Source organism: Nanorana parkeri, unplaced genomic scaffold (genome assembly GCF_000935625.1).
Source record: "Nanorana parkeri isolate BGI_ZX_2015 unplaced genomic scaffold, ASM93562v1 scaffold52, whole genome shotgun sequence".
Classification (NCBI taxonomy): Eukaryota; Metazoa; Chordata; class Amphibia; order Anura; family Dicroglossidae; genus Nanorana; species Nanorana parkeri.
The window spans coordinates 176445-196664 of record NW_017306320.1 but is presented as its reverse complement, the minus strand read 5'-3'; the positions used below and the strand labels follow the sequence as shown (position 1 = coordinate 196664).

General features: G+C 39.9%; 1 protein-coding gene across 1 annotated transcript in view; it reads right to left on the bottom strand.

Annotated features, from left to right (window-relative positions):
- Window positions 1–20220, bottom strand: part of PAPPA2 (pappalysin 2) — a 154355-nt gene that overhangs the window by 24445 nt on the left and 109690 nt on the right. Inside the window, exons 13-16 of the mRNA XM_018575089.1 lie at window positions 17217–17355; window positions 16352–16526; window positions 15119–15332; window positions 9866–10028 (exon numbers count right to left, since the gene is read on the bottom strand). Of these exons, the coding sequence (XP_018430591.1) occupies window positions 9866–10028; window positions 15119–15332; window positions 16352–16526; window positions 17217–17355 (691 nt within the window). The remainder of the gene's footprint in view (window positions 1–9865; window positions 10029–15118; window positions 15333–16351; window positions 16527–17216; window positions 17356–20220) is intronic.

Sequence of the window (20220 nt, the reverse complement as noted above, 5' to 3'; positions counted from 1 at the left end):
CCGCTGCTGTGTAACCTAACTACCTGTCAAAAGCCGATACCGGCACTCCTGTAATTAACAGGCAGCTCTCCATCCATGACAGGTTACACAACGGGAGGCTTTCCCTGCTGTGTAACCTGATGGAAGCCACTCTGAATGGAGAAAAAGCTGTCAGCTTCAGACTTGAAGCTGACAGCTTTTTCCTCCATGATACTAGGTGAGGCTCTGCCAACACTGTCTCCCCTGACCGCACGCCCCTGCCATATACAGCCCAATTAAATCAATAAAAGTGACTGTTTAAAGCATCACATGCAATTATTGAGTGACAGCAAGTGCTTCCAGTTGTCAAAGGTACTAATTTATTGCATGCAGAACATGCTGGGCACATGTCTTCATGAACTTGTTCCAAATGTGTTTACTTTTCTGGCCATCCACCCTACGTTAAAATCAATTACTGAAAACTAGTAAAATAACATACTTGGTTGTGAATAAAATTTTAAGGACTAGGTATAGTAATACCAGAAAGGTAGCAGGGTAGACAAAAGTCACAGAACTAGGCACACCAAGGTGCATAGAATGTCAGCTGACTGCTGAGTGTATGTCTTATATTGGATTCCCTTTTAAAAATATTTTCTGGATGGGCCGTCAGGCAATCCACACCTGCCAGAACTTCACTGTACAATCTGGTAGAAGAGAGGACATGCAGGATAAAAGCTGCAAGAGATTATACAGACTTGACAGCCGGTTGAAGTTACAGGTGCTACAAAACAAAGATAAGCACTGGCCATATTTATGTCAAAAGCCAGAGGGGGATCAGAAAGACAAAGCCACAGGACATTGCAACTTGAATAGGAACCAGATGATGTCCAATCATCACTACATCATCGCATTGGGTATCTATTTTGTCTGATGTGATGAAGATTTGGGTGTCATTTGCAATACCTAGGTTGTGAAAATGCTTTGTATCATGGGTTGCAGAAATATTTTAGATGACTGAATTACTTTGTAAAAGATGAGATTTGCAAATGGATTATTTGCACTGTTTACAAGACATAATTCAATTAGTAAAACCCAACTAAAGGCAATTGTTTTTATGGCACTGGGAAGCATTGGTGTCAGCTGTTTTATTGTTGTTGTTGACCCCATTTAGGGCAATTTCTATTTACTTTTTATTCTTATGACACCCACACAACCAATAAGGGGAATCGGGGCATTTGGGCAGAAAGGTACATACAGCAAAAAAACAAAAACCTCAAAGAATTTCTATTTCTGTCTCCATTGCAAACATTTGCTGTCACTTCCTGTCCCTCTGACCACTTATAACCATAACTGAAAGTGGCAAATAATTCCCCCCAATGGAGTCACAGGCTGCAATTAAAAACAAAACTCCTTCCCCACTCTATCCTAAGCTTTAAACCTTAAAAGAGATTGGTGAGTGTTTAAAAGAGAAAAAAAAAGTGTATAATTCCTGCTGTGGATATCAAATCATCTGTAGGGAAGATGGCAGCATCCACTCCATGGTGCATACTGGAAGGTCATAAACAAACGTGTCATCAGCTTATCTCTGCTTAGTCAGAAAAGTAATAGAACTGGTCCAAGATTTCAACCCATCCTATAGATTTTCCCCAATTGGTGTTCATACACAGACAGACTACTCCATCAGAATCATTCACATAAACAGTATAGGGGGCCATAAAAAGCAAGCAGGCTTTTGTAAAAACTAACAGTATAACATAATATAACCTAAGATATACAATTTTTGGTCAGTGTCCCTCATTTTCTCTGCTATCTCTAAAGCTGAACTCCAGGCAAGTTATCATTCTTCACTCATACTATCTCTACCTGTACAAAACTTAATCGTAGATATCTTTCTTTTGTGGCCAACCTATTTTTGGAGTAAAATAACTTGACAATTGGTGTGATGTCGTTGTGTGCATTCCGACACCGCAGCTATGCTTAAGCAGAGTAGCGTTGCAGTAGCAGAGGAGCGTTGATGTCACATCTTTTTAGTGAGCATAACTGCTGTAACAAACATACAGACAGACATAGCCCCCTGTCACAAGACAATATAAGACACCCTAACCTGATTCTATATTACAGTCTACCACAGTGCAAATCACATAAACGTTCTGAGTAGAAACATAGCAGGCAGGGACTTTTTTTTACATTAAGTCTGCTCACATGATAATTGAATCGAGATTTGTCAGCACATGTGATGCAACTATGATTTTTAATCTTGTGTTACAAAGGTGCACACATACTTGTGTCTTGGGGTTAGGGAAAGTCTGCATCCAGGCAGCACTCAACTGCTTTGACTCATCGCCAGACATCATTGCAGTACACAGTAGTTGCCCTATTTTTGCAGAACACATAACTATCAAATGAACTAAAATAGATGAGTTCATCTAAAGCAATAAAGCCAGTGTGAAGGTGCAGTCAAGGTTAACATCTACAATGTAGACCTAAACTCAAAACTAGCCTTAAAATTCTGAGATCAGGATACGATAAGCCACCTTTCATATGGAAGATAAAAATGAACTTACTGCCTCTAGTGTATATGAAGCCTTATCACGTTAAAGCTGACCTTACATGTTATAATATAAATATATAATTTCTATTAGATTTACAAACAACTGTGTAGTGCAAGGGCCTGTCTGATTGGATGCAAACTGAATTGAGTACTATTAGGTAGGTTCCAGGTAAATTAGGTAGGTTTTGGTAAATCTGAAGGTGTACCATCTTAATATGCATGGCCATCTTCAAGTGGACCTGAATGCAAAAAAAACAAAAAAATTGCTTTGTTACGGATGGCGCATGTGCGGAGCTCGAAGGAGGAAGTCTGAGTCCTGAGCTCGGCGCCTAGACGGGTCTGACCTACCCCCTCAGCAGCACGAAGCAGCGGGATTTCCCCTACCCACGGGCGGCGATCATTGAAGCGGAAGGAAGCCGGATGGCGGGCGGGACATCAAAACGCAAGGATGCTAAACCCTCGCTGGGCTCGAGGACAGGGGGCGGCACTGCCAGGAAGACGGCGGCGGAACCCGGCAGTCGCTCGAATACATCCGACCGCGGCAGTATAGGAGCCGGGCCAGCCTCACCTCTCCTGGGCGCAGTGAGTACGGGGTCCCACAGGGCCCACTCGCCGGCATCCACCTCCTCCTTGATAGAGAAGACGATGGAGGATATATTATTGGCACAGCAGGTATCCAACCCTTCTAGCCCGGATACAGCTGACACTGATGTAGATCGATCTGGGACACAGAAATATCGATCTAATAGCTAAATTCTCAGACATGCTGGAGCAGGGCTTAAGTAGAGTGGCCAAACAAATTACATCCGATATATGTACCGATATAAGAGATTTGGGCACTCGTATAGAGGCACTAGAACTTAAATTGGATAAAACTTTGGAGCGGGCCAATCAGAATACGAGGCATATCCTAGATATTCAACAGCAACTAGATGAAGCTATTTCTAAAATTGACGATATGGAAAATAGATCACGGCGTCAGAACTTCCGTATAAGGGGACTCCCTGAATCAGTCACAGATCTTAAGGGGGCTGTATCAACCTTTATCAAGGACCTTATCCCAGAAGTCGAGGAGCAAAAACTTGAGTTTGATTGGATACACAGGGCCCTTACTGCTATGAGATCAGATGGCCACCCTAGGGATGTCCTTGTAAAACCGCACTTCTTTAGCATCAAGGAGCAAGTTATGCAAAGCACCAGGGATCAGTCGGGACTTACCATATTGGGACACTCAGTCCAGATTTTTTCAGATATCTCGCCAACTACGATTCAAAAAAGGCGCAATCTGAAGCCATTGCTTCAGGTGTTAATTGCTAAAGGGATCAGATATAGATGGGCATATCCCTTTCGCTTACTATTCTCCTTAAGAAATCAATCATACAATATATCTTCGTATCCGGAAGGAGAAACCTTGTTTTACCAGTTGGGACTGTTACCCGATGCTCCTAAAATTGGGCCCTCTGGCCTCAACAGCTCCCCGGGGGGCAGGTCGGCCGGCCCTCTCTCGCCCCTATGGTATAGGACTGGTAGAGGAGCCTTGCCACCCTCTGCTATTTTGGCGTGAGAGGGCCCGGTAGGGCCACTATAGGTATTGAGCCTCCACGGAAGGGGATACTCTCCTATGATGAATGTAATTTATAGTTCCCTAGGGGTAGAATTGTATATTAGAGAATCGTATGTTACTCTTAGTACCCAATAGCATAGGGTAATAGAATGAAGGGCGGGAAGATCGACCAACTTGAAGCCCTGGACCCAAGGTGTTAACTGCTAAAGGGATCAAATCTGAAGGGGTCGTTCCCCTATGCGTATTATTTCTCCCCAGGTGCACATTATGTTTTTTTTATTTATATACAGTGAAACAATCTGCTTTCTTTTTAACTAAAAAATTATAACAGGGGTCCCTTAAGTTGGTGAATGATTAATACAGACAGGTATAATAACATCTAAATATCTACTGGGATAATCTGAAGCTTGGGGCAGACAAGCATTCTAGTACTAGCTCCAGCATTCAGTAAGACAAAGTGATAAAATAAAGTGGGGAGGGTAGCCCAACTAGAAGCCCTTGCCCCGGGTACTAGGTGCTAGAGGGATCGAACCTAAAAGCCCTAGATGCACGGCGGGCCTATATCGAGTAGGGAGCCCTACGCTAGGGTGGATGTACGCTATAGTAAGATTGCTACGATATGTATACATGTTTCTTGTACGTACCGGGACAATGTGATAAATGTAGACGGGGGGGGGGTCGACCGTGCTAGGTAGCTGTGCGCCTGAGCTTGACAGGACCCTCAGAGATGTCTGGGACCTTTGGGGATCATGTCGGGCCTAGTATCGACATTAGTCGATACACTGTTAATAGAACTGGACCTGAGAGGTATTCCTCGGTCTTATATGTTATGTGTAGGCTGCCTCGCTCATTTGAGGACCAGCCCTTTTATTTCCTCTTTTCTCTTCTCTTTACTATGTTGGGGTTCCCCCATTGGGGTCCTATTAGCTGGTCAAATTCATACAATTTATCAACTCACTGTGGAACAGACAGGACTAGCCTATCAAGGGGACAGAAATTTTGAAAGAGAAAAAATTGCTTTGTTACAGGCAAAAATCAAGAAATGTTAAATGTGCATAGCCAGTGTCCTGAAAAGTGTAAGTTTTGTCTGGAATGACTCCAGAAAAATAGCAGTGCACTTCCTTGTATCTGCACTGCAGCATCATAGCTGTATATCTGCAGTGTGAGATCTAAGGTACTGAAGCCTCAGCTAGCTTCAAGAGATTTGAAATGAGACTTGTGATGTCACCACTGTGCTGCTCCAGACAGAAACCCAGTGCAGAACAATGCATGGTAATACTGGCCACAGGTAGCACGTTTTATTTGTTTTAATGTTACAAATCTTGCTAATGCCTCTGTTTACACCAAATCAAATGTATTTAGACAAGTAGAGTGACAGCAAGTTAGAAGAATCTTCCCCAAGATCGAACATGGCAGCAATAGAAGCCCAACAGCAGTGCTAACCTTTCCCCAAAGTTGCATTAATGTGCATTGACTTGGCATGCACTTTAGACACATAGGGGTTGATTTACTAACCTTATAAACACACCACGAACATGTATACACCTCTGTAGTGTGTTCCCTCCCAGCATGATCTATGGGTGGAATCTAAACACCTTTGTAGTTTGTACACACCCAGCAGGTGTGTTGTGCAAAGCCAAGCATGAATTTGCAAGGTGATGTTGTGTAAATTAGCTCTATGTTGTGTTGCTTGCGTTGATGAATGCAGGAATATAAATGCATGAGCTAACCATTTTTGTCTAAACTGTGAAGCAGCATTATATATGCATCATGTGCATGATTTTTCCATATATGGCATTAGTGGAAATATGCTTTTAGAGACTTTTTGGTTGATAAATACGTTTTGCTGTGTAAAAATCACACGCACCTAGTGCGTGCGTGTGTTTAGGTTAGTAAATCACCCCCATAATGTTGCATTTTAGAAATATTCTAATGTGTTCTAATTTTAATGTATTTATCTTGTTCTATCATTTTGCTGCATTAGAAAATGCACCAAAATGTCAGGCATCATGTCCTGTGTAAACCAAATGTAGAAGTAGGTCAGCTTTACAGAGAAAGGAGGGGAGTTGGAAAAGGCTGGGAAAGGTTAATTAAATACCAATTCATATAAGTAAAGCAAGCCATAGACAGGAAGATGCCTTTCTAATAGCCATAGGCAGTGATGTCTGACATCCCTACCACAATTACGGCATTCTCATTACCATTTTTACAAAGAAAATACATTAAATTTCTGGGTACCAAAATAGGGACCTCTAATCATAGGAAGAACTCGCTATAGTCCTCTAGGGAACCCATACAATGACCATCCTCACCGCATCATTAAAAGCTATGTTCGAATCTGTTGCATGGTTTGCAAATTTTGGACCATTTGTAACCTTGCTTAAAAAAACATTAGAAATCAAGGTGTGTTTGCAACTAAAACAACAACCAAAAAAAAGAGACTAAAGGGTGCCTATCATGACCTGTGTGTTAGACTTTCTTTTGTGAAACGCCACCTCTTGCAATCCAATTTAAAAGATTTAAATGACTGATTGTTTTAAAGTAGACAAGGGACACAAAGTTCAATTAAAAATCTCGTTCGGCACATTGTGAACTAAGCACTTCTACCAAAGGTGTGAAAAACAAATTTATTCCAACACTCTCATCACTGTCACAGATAATCAACTTAATTAGGTGTTAATTATGTTTCACTGTTAAAATGAAATGTGACTATATCTGCACACAATCAAAATTAGCAATATTACTGGAGAATAAGAATACCACTCTTTGCAACAGCTATTTTTAAATTGTGCTGTACATGGAGGACTTGATCAGATCGGCATTTTTGTTTTACGAAATATGAAAAAGTAACAGTTTGTGCTGGATGAGCAATTTGGGAAAATAACACATTTTGTATTATCCTATTTTCTGCAGCTGCAGAATTGCAAAACCCAGGGGCCATTCAGCTCATCACTACTTAACGTAAACTGCTCACAAGACAGGCAAGAATATTAAGTTAGCTGTGAGGTTGGGGTTGCAGTGTCATTGTAATAGAGCTGAGCTGTTTTTCTGATACAGAGAAAAAAAAAACATTATAGGTAGATTGTAATACCTTGCAGTAAGCTTCAAGGTCAAGGCGGGCCCTTGTAATTTGATTACTGATTACTAAGTCCCATAAACTATTTAAAATACAGATGGTGTCTATGGCACTCAGATGTGAAGTAGAAGACACTTTTTCAATAAACAAGCCAAAACAAAAAGAGACAGAAATGGCCCACCAAAACTGTTTTGATCGATACCATCAGGTTTTTTAAAGCCACTGACTTCTCATGTCTCAGTGATTCTGATTTTGAGAACCTTCAGAAGCTATTAGTTCTGGTGGCATCCACCTTGAAGTCATGGGGGACAGTTTCTTTAAATGTGAAGTATGCATTAAGTGTTACTAAACCCAATACAAAAATAAATAATATTCCCTATCTTCACAAGTGGTCCTTTAAATACCTTTTGATAGAAATGTCAGAATCCTATGCGAAATATACTGTATGTTAAAACTCTGCTGATTATACTTCCTTCAGTTACGCTGGCTCTACATGGTCTCACTTCAAGTGTGATGTGCTTCCACTACGGGAACATACCAATGCTTGAACATACCAGCATAACTGAATGCTAAAGGGCACACATTTACATTGGAGTAGGCAGGCGCATTGGATCTTGGAAGTTGTAGTGTGAGGAGAGCAGTGCACATGACTGTAATATACGTGCACTATTTGTACCTCAAAACCAAACGTTCAGGAGAATTGCTTCTGTGGCAACCACTGTAGGAGCAGAATCATGATGCTGAAACGTTAAGTTAAAAAATGTCTAATCTGTAATCTCATGAGATTTCAGGCAAAGGCATTCTCCTCCCCTCACATGATGTGCATGGTCACATGTCTTAGTCACATGTGCCAGATTTGCAGGAAGTAAAGGGAGATCTAGTAACCTGCCCTTAGTTAAAATGGTCCCTGTCAGAGAACTGGGGAGGAAAAGAAAAATAATGTATGCAAAAAAGCTAAAATCAATTATCTAGAAGTATCTGTACAATCTGTAACTTCTGATTGTAAGTTTGAGGTCCACTTTACTTAACTAATGGAGACTGACTTTACCAGGGTGTGCTTTCTCCTGTCCTCCTTTACAATTCAAGAAGTTAGGAGATATTCTGTGGCATGCAGAAAAGGTCAACAGCAGCCTATGAGACAGCCTACCATCACCCACTCCCTTTCTGACAATGGCACAAGAAGAAGCTCATCCCACCTGCAACACCCACCCACACAGAAGCATGGATGCGAGGACTGGTGTTCCTACAAGTGAAAAAAAGGTTGACAAAGGATCAGTTTAGCATGTGGCCTGAAGCAGTAATTACTGAGTGAAGCAGATGTGACATTTCCATAGCACAATGTTGGTTATAACAAGTGAAAGAAAATTCTTCACGTCCTAATTGCAACTCTCTGTGTATCATGTGAAGGTGCTGCCTATTTAATTTCTATCAGAGAACTAGTGGCAGACTGCTGGCTCAGCATTTCATTTCTCAGGTCAGGGATATCCGATCAATGGCATCAAATGGTAAATGTAGCAGTGAAAATAAGAAGTTTTTGTTGTTGCTGTGTCAGATAGGCAGACCTAGAAACCAAATGCAGATATCTCTCTTATAAGCGTCCACAAGGGGGCAGATGAGAAGAAGAGTATTTGCCAAGGGGCTCCCATAAAAAGAGAATCAGGTGCATCCCCTCCCTTTTACGCCTCATATCTGTGAAGCCAAAAGGCGGGGCCAACCTCATGGACAAGAAAGGGGGAAAAAATGCCTTTCATTGGCACTGCAGAACAGCAAGTCAGTCACTCCATCCTGACAGCTGACTTGTGTATATTGGATCCTACCTTTGGCAGCCAGAAACAGCAAATAAGAAGCCAGATATCTCCTGCTAGGGAAGTCACAGACAAGTCACAGATTACAAAATCAAACACAGCGCCAGCAGATTTTGGTTCAAGAGAGTATTAATCAATGATGTTCAGGGCTGCCCTCCCATTGAAAAGCATTAAGACATTACTATTGGCTATTTCAATTTGCAATAGCCAATAGTAAACTAGCATTGTACCCGCCCTCTGCTGATGGACCTGATGGTGAACTGCAGCATGTCGGCAGCTTCGTGAATAGACCCCTATGTTTTTTATATGTATACTCACTGCAAATTTACTATGATCTCCATTTAAATCAGTCTTTAGAGGTTTTATTTACTTATTTAGTTTGTTTGTGAATGCTCATTTTCAGCTGTTTAGCACTTTGCACTGCCAGTAAGGTCTCGTTCACACCTAGGCGTATTGCATATGCGCGTCTCCGAAGGCTACTTGGCTGTATCCCACTGGAAACGCGCAACAAAACGGCCCAAAGTAGTACCTGTACCTTTTCAGGCGTGGGCCGTTTTGTAGCGCGTTAGGGACGGGCGGAAATACGCCAAGGTGGGAACGAGACCATTGAATACAATGGGCTTTATATTTTTGAGCGTTTTGTAGAGCGTTCCTCGAGTGTAGAACGCGCTACAAAACGTTCAGGTGTGAACGAGGGCTTAGACATTTTAATATTAGTGAGCCACACCCCACTTCTGTCATTGCTCTGACCAACTACATCCAGCATTAACATGTTTAATTCAGGAGTGATAAGAACCTAGTAGAGAGTTAACATCCTTATAGCAAACAATCAACAGCAAGCTACACTGAAAAAAACTATTCCTAGCACCAATACAGATAAAGCTCCATTTAGAATGATATGTAAATAATACCGTGTAAGATCCACAGTACAGGGTACACTTGCTGTCCACCTCCAGTCCACGGGTACAGCTATACATTCCTTGAAGGATAATGGGCAAAGGCTCACACAGGATAGGAATGCAGCGGCCTACAGACCACAGACCAGTCTGAAGACAGTGTATTTTCAGGAACTTCCTGCATAAAAAAAAAAGTACTTAAATCTGAACTCCAGTGAAAACTTTTCTTTTTGTTTTATACACAGTAGCATAAGGAGGGGCTATAACCTTTTACTAGTGTTTATTGCCAGCTGTGTCCCTATTGAGTAGATTTCCCAACATTTCCTGTCTCAGTGAATGATGGCCAATGAGATAGGAAGTGATGGAAAATCTTTCCAATGGTTACAAAGACAGCAATGAAAGGGTATTTTTTTTTTCCGGTACAATAGTAAATGTTAAAACTTCTGTAAGATTTCTTTTCTGTCTATGCCTTCCCATTGTTTCCTTAGTTTCTGTCTTGGGGTCATAGGGACACAAAGGGGTCTATTCACTAAGCTGCCGAGGGCAGCCGAGTGAATGACTGATCTGAAGTGAAGTGAGCCGAACACTGTTCGGCTATTCACTTCAGGCTGCTACGGCTGATTTCAGCCGTACATCGGCTGAAATCAGTCTTACATCGGCTGGCTTCACGTGGCTTCGCGTCGGCCGAACATGCTCAGCATGTTCGGCCGACCCGAAGTGCAGAAGGAGTTCGACTCAGCCGATCCAACATCCAACATTACTATTACTATTGGCTATTTCAATTTGCAATAGCCAATAGTAAACTAGCATTGTACCCGCCCTCTGCTGATGGACCTGATGGGGAACTGCAGCAGAGGGCGGGTACAATGCTAGTTTACTCGAAGCTAAGGCCAGATCCTTCAGCATCTTCGTGAATAGACCCCAAAGTGTGCGAAAATCTCCTCAATGAAGCTGCAGACAGCAATATAGGGAAGACAGAAGTTGAAACCCTTCCCCATTCTATCAAAAACCAAAGAAAAAGCTCTGGCTGGAGTTAGGCTTCAAGATAATGCATCAGTTAATAGTGATTAATGCACGTATTTATTAAAAAATAAAACTGAATTGATAGAAATATAAGGTATCTCATGCTGAAAAAACTAGCTGTCAGGTTTTTTTGGTCCATTAAAACCGACCCTCTTACTTTAATGTTTGAGTCAATAACCTGGAAAAATTATTCAGATGACTAATGTTTTTTGATGATACCTGTTCTTGGTCTGTGTATTATTGATGCTAATGGCCAACTTAACAGCCAGGCGGCTTGCTTCTTATGCACCAATGAATGAAGTGAAAATCTCCCTAATGTGTCTAATATATAGCTATTTATACAAATACAATGTTGGCTAAAGCCGCCCACAAATATGGCATGACTACTCAGCCATATAAGGTGATAATGATCTATATCTATAGCCAAAACTTTTTTAATTTTGGATAGAGTAGGGGAAAGTTAAAACTGCTGTCAGTTGTTTTTTTTTACAATCTGTGTCGAATTAGGGAGACCTGCCATTACTTCCTGTAGACTCAACATGAAGTGAGAGTATATATTTCCATTGTGAGGGAAATTCCCTTTTAGGCAGCTTCACAGTAACAAGTGCCCCCATTGGAAGATTCCTCCTTGATTCCTCTTCTGGTAGCAACTCAGCATTTTGGCATTACTATCACATTCCTGGTGGCAGGACAATTACAGAGAGCAAATCTCCCTTACTGGGACACAGACAGCAATATAAACCTAACCAAGGTTCTACCCTCTCACTGCTCCAAATCTAAAAAAACAAGTTTTATCTTTAGTTATACATTAAGTCAGCAGGGTTGCGCAGTTGCTAGTTGGTCACTGTCCAGAGAAACAGCAATCACCAGGTTAGAAACCCTTTGACAATTGATCCCCTAAAATATGTGACCCTAACCACCCTCTTCCTTCACCACTCTTCTCTTCCTCTTTCCTTTCGGCTTTACCACAAATGCTAGGTCGAGCTGAAAAATTCAATTTTGGCATAACCAACTGCACACCTATATCTATGTTCACCTATACAAATTGAGATATCTTTTATTAACACATATTATGACCTAGAATGAGTTAGCTTTCAAGCAAGTGATGCATATTTTGCAGATTTCATACAATCTAAATTGCGATCTAAATCTATGTGTTAATCAAGACTCAGTGGATAAGGCTAATTGTTCACACATTTTTTAATTTTCTTTCTTTGTTTTTGTTCATTGTTAATCATTCCAGACAAAATAACTAACACTTGAGATCTGGGTCAAGAACAAGAGGGTCTTAGTTATAGAGTCTAGGTATTTGGGCTACATAAACCTCTAATGCTGCAGTAATCAAGAAGTAAACAATATGATATCAAAGTCCCTGTGATTAATCAGAGTTTCATTACTGCAGCTGGCAAAAATAAGACATTAAAGAAAGTAGAAAGCAATTAATATAGCAAAAAGTATTTAATAAATGAATAAGAAATAAAATATGACACATACACAGTTGGCTTGAGAGGTGGGTGGGATATGTTGTTTACATTACTGTAAAAGTATGAGTGAGCAAAAGTTCAGTTTTAGAGAAAAAAAATCACCCAGCAAGTGTTAATGTGTTATCATCAGTCATACATTCTAACAGTTGGTAGCCTGGAAGGGATAGATGTAGATTTGAAGTATTAAATTTGTGTAGAGTGCAGATGTGATAGAGAAAGGTGAGACATGCTTAGCATAAAAACATGATTACATAATTGCTTTGAGATTATGGAACTGTCATTGGTAAATACACAAAATCTCCTATGAGATGGTCATTTGTTTCTCTAATACTGATAACATCAGTTCATTGTGCAGTGACAAAAATATAATCTCTTTTCTACTGTGAAACCGAATCTGTTTGTCCAAATACTGTGCTCACTTTATAACATTAACAGGGTTATTCACAAAAGGGTGAAGAGTTTGGAGAAGGCAGGAGAAGTATACAATCTAGGCGAAAGTAGCTGATTTGGAAACATTCTCCAATTCAGCTCACTTTCCAATTCAGCTATATTGGCCTAGATTGTTCACTTCTCCTGCCTTCTCCAAACTCTTCACCCTTTTGTGAATAACCCTGTAAGTCTCCATTATTTACTCTCTCTCACTCTATCTGACCTCTCCTGCATTTGTCTGTCCACATTCTAGAGTGAGAGTAGGAGTGAGAGTGTGTTATCTCCATGTTAATCTAAAGCATTAAGGTTACAATCACTATAAGATAATTTTCTGTTCTCTTTGTCTAGCTGGGGAGATCTCCCCAAAGCGAGGGTGATTTCCATTTTAGACTATTACATTTCAAATGCATACAGCATTTCCCTAACATCTAGTGCTTATGAAATCTCTAAAATATAAGATTTCCATATACTTTCTGTCTAGGTGACAATGACACCAAGACAAATACATTTCTCCAGCAGAGACTGCAATAAAAATTTGACAAAAGGTCTAACCCTTCCTTACTCTATACAAAACTAAAATGGAGGACTTAATGTGATCCATTGTATAATTTAGGTGAAAAGGTATTTTTTTTATTTTGCCTCAATATATGTATGCATATTATTCCATTCTGCAGAGAATCATACAATGAACAAATCATGATTGCTGATTTGGGTAATTTGATCCTCAGTATAGATATAAGAAAGCTAAGAGTAGACAGGGATCATGAGTGTAAAGATGCCCACAGACACAACTTAGACTTGTTATCATGAGATAAAACTGGTCTGAAGTTCGGTCTGCCCACTGCTATTAATTAGTGTATACAGTACTATAGTACAATATATTTATATATAAGTGGTGTGTGAAATTTAAAGCTTGAGAATTACAAGTGTTCATGTTTGTGCACCAATCATTTCAAGAAAATGTGTCACATTGGGTGGTCAGATCATGTCTGGACCTCTATGTCATGCTAAGTGCCGAGTTATGTTACTTTGCAACTTAAAGGGAAACTTTAATAGTTTAATAGTTTTTATACTTTTTTAAGTTTATACATTTTATGCTTTTCTTTGTTTTGTACTAAAAACAATTACTATATGACAAAAGATTCCCAGAGCACAATATATAACCTAAAGAGAGCACAGCAGATGCATCGACCCTTTAGGCAGATATCTCTCATTAAAGCATCCAACAGAGCTGCCTGATAGAGGATTAGTCATTGCTCTGACTCATTTACTTCTATGTGTAATTCTCACTACTATTAAGCTACTGAGCTCTGTAAACAACAGGCTTTAAACAATGAAGTAGAAAAGGGGATATTGGAAGTTAAAAGGAGTACTAACATAGCTAAGTAGAAGACATGCAGTACCTGAGTATTTTATCCTTTAAGTCCTAACTAAAGCAAGTAAATATGTAAAAAAAATAATTATACATTTCCTACCATGTGATTAACGCACGGTACCACTCAATACACATCTCACAGTGTGGGAGGTATGTTGTGTGCCATTCATTTGAATGGCACCCCAAACGAACCTTCCATCCACAGTGCAATCCATTAATGCACAGAGGTGGTGTGAGCAGGCCCTGAAAGGCAATGCATAACAATAATTTTTTTTGCACGCACTATTTTTTCAATCGCACAGCAATGCACGGTATTTGCAGTACTGTGCCTTGAGGAGTGGCCAATCGAACTGCCAGCAGGAGGTGCGTTTGGGGTGCCATTCAAATAAATGAAATGCAATGCACTTCACGCACTGTAATCGCAGATGTGTATTGAGCTGTACCGTGCGTTAATCACACGGTAGGAAATGTATAATGATATTTTTAACATATTTACTTGTTTGGTGGTGCGTTGTGCGGTACCATTCATTAATTGCATGGATCTGTGTGATTAACGCATGGAGGTGGTGTGAACAGGAACTTAGAGGCAGACTAAGGGGTCTATTCACAAAGCTGCCGAAGGATCTAGCCGTAGCTTCGGCCGATCCTTCGGCTAGCTTGGGCCCCAGGGCCCCAGGTCCCCTTCAGGAGAACCGAGGGGGTGCTGTACGGGCTATTCACTACCCCTAAGTGTAATGAGAGACAAGAAGTAGTGTGAATGTGAATAATTGATAGAGAAGAGTATGAAAAAGACAGTAACTCCAAAAAAGTGGAAGAAGAATAAAATAATTAGAAATGAAAGGGATTATAACCATGATAAATAAAACCAGAATAAAGACAAAGACACAGTAGATACTGTTCAAAGCACACAAAGCATTTGGCAGTCGTAAAATTAGACAAGCACACAATAATTTTAACCTCCTAGGCCGTCGATCAGATGTTTCTGCTACTTGGTATCCTGGCTTACACCTGTATCTGCATGTGGATCCCACATCGTGGTTACCCAGCTGGCAGCGGGTTGTGATAAGCTTTGCATTAATAATTGGCATTGGCGCATCACATTCAATCTTGCAGTAACCTTCAGGGAGAGACCAAAGGCCATCCCAGATACAGGACACCCATGGATTAATTCCTGAAACCAGAAGAAGAGAGGTTAGATTTTCATCTCCTTTTAAAAATTAACCAATTGCAAAACAAAAACAGTTACTGTTTGTAGAAATTAGGGAAGATTTTTAGGAATAGTAAACATTCTTTTTACACCAACTAACAAACAATGTTGTTTTTTATAATCAGTGGATATATGTAATTTTTATCTATGCCGATCATAAAGTTTTTTATGAAATAAAATGTTTTTAATTATTAAGACAATATGTGATTTTTGTGTTATAGGTTTGTAATATGTCCCCTTGCCTTCCCTAGATGACACCTTAAAAGCCCCATCTTTTTCTTAGTTGGTGTATATTGAATATAGGGGTGTGCTGTCCCCGTTCTTGTGGTGATTCAAAATATTTTCAACATTCTTTCTTTTATTGGAAATAGTCAATAAAAATGTATTGAACAAAAAAAAGGAATATTCAACATCCTATCATTCACTTTACAATACATTTTCCTGCCACAGTGCTCTTGGAAGTGGTGTAGAAGGGGGTGGACAGGAGAAAAGATAGAAAACCTGTTAAATGTTTTAAAATTTTAAAGTAAAGCCCTGTCTTGGAGCAGGCACTAAAGTTGTCTGCCTGTACCAATTTTGGCCAGGAATACCTTTTCTGTGTTCTTCTCTGGTTATGCTGAATATATGCAAATTCAGTGTTAGGCACTGTCCCGAAGCAATGCCACCAGTCTAGTAAAAGTTGCCTTAAACAAAGGGAGGGCAAAGCTTAGCTCAGGGAGTGGGGCTTAGACCAACAGTCAGGAAAGTCAAGCCCTTATTAAGAAATTGAAAGTTCTAGATACAGGTCTACCACGGTTTTGCTAGAGTTGGGGTATAATAGATGAATGCATCTAAAGTGGATAATGAAATGCACCACATTAAGTTCACTGTTGAGTAGCACATAATGTAAATTATTGGGCAAGTGAGAAACAGCTCTACTTTTGTTTTAAACATTTTAATTTCACCTTCCACAAATCAGCCCCAGTGTCTCTCTGAATAGCTACCTTGGAATTTTGCAGGAGGCAGGCAGGTAAAAAAACACTGTTTCCCCAAGCCTGTCCCTTTAGGGCAAGAGAAACTGGCATGAAAAACAAGTGATGGAGGCGGGACTCCACAATCCAGTCGTTCACAAGTTACCATCAAATTCCATTTCCCAGAAGAACATTTAAGCACTGTGTCCTGAATAAGAAAAGAATTAGAAAAGAAAATTGCATTTAATAAAAACAAACAGTAAAGAAAAGTATTGATAAAAATTACGTTTTTAGGCGCTTGGTGGGCTGTTCTGAACCCTGGCTAATAACGATTAAACGAATGGTCTGAAAGTGTGTCCTGAGCCTAATGGCTCAGTTCTATAATGAAAAGAGTGTTTACAAAAAGAGAGTGCACACATTTATTGGTGTAACAGTTAAATGTTAAGTGTATCAAAGGCCAAAACGTTTTTGTTGAAGTGTTGAAACCCTAGTCTGGTTTTTATTGCTGTTAGTTCTGGTTACCATTGTTACCAGCACAAAGAGTAACAGCAATTTAAAAATGTTAAGGTTGCTACTAAAACAGTAAGTGAAAATGAAAGACTTCGCAGGGGACACATGATTCATAGACAACTGTCTAAGAGGGAATTTCGCCTCACTTTGGAGAGATCTCTGGGAGAGGAAGTTAAGGGGGGAAAAATTCCCAATGAGACACAGAGATTTAGCTCCACCTTAAAAGCCTCCAGAGAGAAATTGTGTATGCCTTGCCTCAGACCCAAGCTGATTTAACTAGTAGCACAGGTGCTTGTCTGCCTACATTAGAAATGTTTTAGGCAAAAACAGAATCACTTACAGTAAGCTGTACCTTTTTAACATGCAAGGTTAATCATTGAATTCTTACCTGTAAGACTTTATGCCCTGCTTTACTGACCGAGTGTAGAACATGGCCTTCATCACATGTCACAGAACACAGAGTTTCTCCATCCACATCTACGGAACAGTGGGTAGAACCATGTGCCACATGCAGTGGGGAGCATGACCTAGTGGATTGATTGGAAATGACATTTAAATTAATAAATGGCTACAACCTTTTATATATTTATTAAGGCAGTGCAAAGTTCAATAACCATGCAAAATGCAAGAACCCATAAAAACCAAGTAGAGTTAACCAAGTCCATTCTTAACTGATTTGACCACAAACAATACGTTCTGATTTCTTTTTCTGGACCAGCACATAGGCATTACAGTATATCACTTATTATAGGTCAGTTTGTAGTGTTGGTTTTCAATGTTGGATGCAGTATTGGTGATCTATAGTATTCTAAACATGACCTAATGTTAGTCATCTGCAGCAATTGTGGCACCGACAAGTAAACTCACAGTGGCGCATTGTACATACCGTATTTCTGTACTGAAGACACCTCTGCCACCAGCCTTATCTCAAAGAACAACAGCAATCAGCTAGGAAAATAATTCCTGCCAACCAATATTACCTCAGAGACAGATGGGCTACATAGATCTTAAGTAGTGCGTAGATATAAAATCAATCCCAATCTATCTGTTATCAGTAGGATTAAGGTGGACTTGAAAGCTTTTTCTAGTTTTAGGTATACTGGGGGTGGAGCGGGACCTTTGTCAGGTTTTATTGCTGTCTGTGCTCTCCACATTTGCAGAGTCATTTTCACATTTGTCATAGTGACTATTGTCATTGAGACAGGAAGTGAAAGGAAATCTCAAATTTTACTGTTGTCATTGGAACATGAACATGAGGAAAAATCTCCCAATTGAGACAAAAAGTTCCAGGGGCAGCTGTCAAACATGGAAGGTTCCCTTCAAATTTGGGACATTTTATCTCTGCTTACACAGAAAACAATAAAACCCTGGCAGATGTCCTAACCCTTACCCGCTTTATCCAAAACTAGAAAACTTTTATGGGTGGCATTCCACATTGGCTGGAGTCAGGCTGTAAATTGGGGGCACAGGATTATAACACTATGGGGTTGATTTACTTAAATAAAATTGGTTGTTTACTTTGCAAGGAAATTTTAACCCCATTCAATTAAGGGGAAAATTCCCTTGCAAAGTGCAAATTCCCTTGAAAAGTGAACATCACATTTGCCTTTAGTAAATCAACCCCATCATATTAAAGCAACAATACCCAAAGCAACAAATGAAATCATGACATTGCTATAAAGTCTAGAGCTCTAACGGGAGTCATTACTTCTGTACCAATTTTTACTGATTGTCTCTGAATGACTCCCACTGAACAAAGAGCCCTAGGACCTATCTACTACTACTCTATGAAGAACACAAATCAAGTACAAGTGGGATTTTCCATTTGAAACGCAGTTCCAAATTAATAACCACTCCTAATTATATCAACTCCTTGATGGAAGATTATCACTCTCTTATAGCTGTGGAAGTGCACTCTTACAGTTAGATAGGTCCCTATGGAACTCATTCAATCTTAAGCCCTGCTGGCCTATTAGACAGCTCCCATCTGAACTGAAAGAAGGATAACAGGTAACAGAGAGTCGACCATATGTTTTTATACTTCATCTTTTCCAGTTATGTACTTTCTCCACTTTCATCCTTGGACTCCTAATCATTTTTTCTTTCTTTCTTTCTTTCTTTCTTTCTTTCTTTCTTTCTGGCATTTTATATCACTATCCATTTACACTACACTTTACATACTATCCAGTCACATCAGTCCTTGCCCTCAAAGAGCTTATACTTCAAGGTCCATATCCTACATACAGACACATACTAGGTGCAATACAGACAGGAGTCAATTAACCTACCAGCATATTTTTCGAGAGTGGATGGAAACCAGGGTACCCAAAGAAAACCCACACAAGAACAGGGAGAACATGCAAACAGGCGAACTCCGTGCAAATAGTGTCCAATTTCCCATCTCACATCACAGACATTACATCAGAACATAATAAACCTTGTTACACCAAGACTAGAAAGGGCTGAACTGACACTACTCCAATTTTGCTTTTCTGGTTCTTACTTATCACCGTCATTTTTAAAAATCTCCTTAATTTCTGATTTATTGTTTATATACATCTGCAGCATATTCATCAGAGCTTTTTTCCATGCCTTAACAAACTCTGCCTTCCATATCAATGGTATGATTAGCCGCACTGCTTCATTTAACTACATTACTCAGTAGCTATATTTAGCACAACTATGTAATTGACTATGTAGTTTAAAATCCCAGATGTGTCAAGGGAATAGGACATTTTCTGGCTTTCATATTTTATTTTAGCACTGAAAAATCTTCTAATATAAGAATCTTTATTTATAACATGGCTTACTCACAGATCATGGAAATATGCCTACTCCAACATAATCTTTAAAAAAAATAGTTTTGTCCAACCCCATTTAACCAATTCATGCAAGTTAGCTTGTTTAATCACTGTCTGGTATATGTGGAAACTGCTGTTTCTCCCTCTTGTGGTTTGGATCTAAAATACAGACTCTCTCTCTCTTAAATAGTATAAAAAACAAATAACTTCTTTTATTTGCAACCATTTGGCCTGCTAAATTTACCATTTAATGCATTTGCTATGTCTGTTCAATAATGACAGCATATACCTTTTGATCCTGCCAGAAATATTGTCACCAGATAATTTGTGTGTTCTATATCTGTGCTGCACTCTTATCACTTACATTGTTTGCATCAATCTCTAAGTGCTACAGACACCTCCCCATGCTATGGAGAAGAGCAGGGGGAAAGGGGTTGTTCTATCCTATGGTGACAATGCTGCTTCTCCATTGATACAGCACAGTGAGTGAGCGTTGTCACACTAGGACAGAAAGCAGGACCGCCAGAAGGAAATAAAGAAAAAAAATAGGAGGGGGGAGGGGGGGTTGGAGGGGCGGGATCCCGAGGTGGG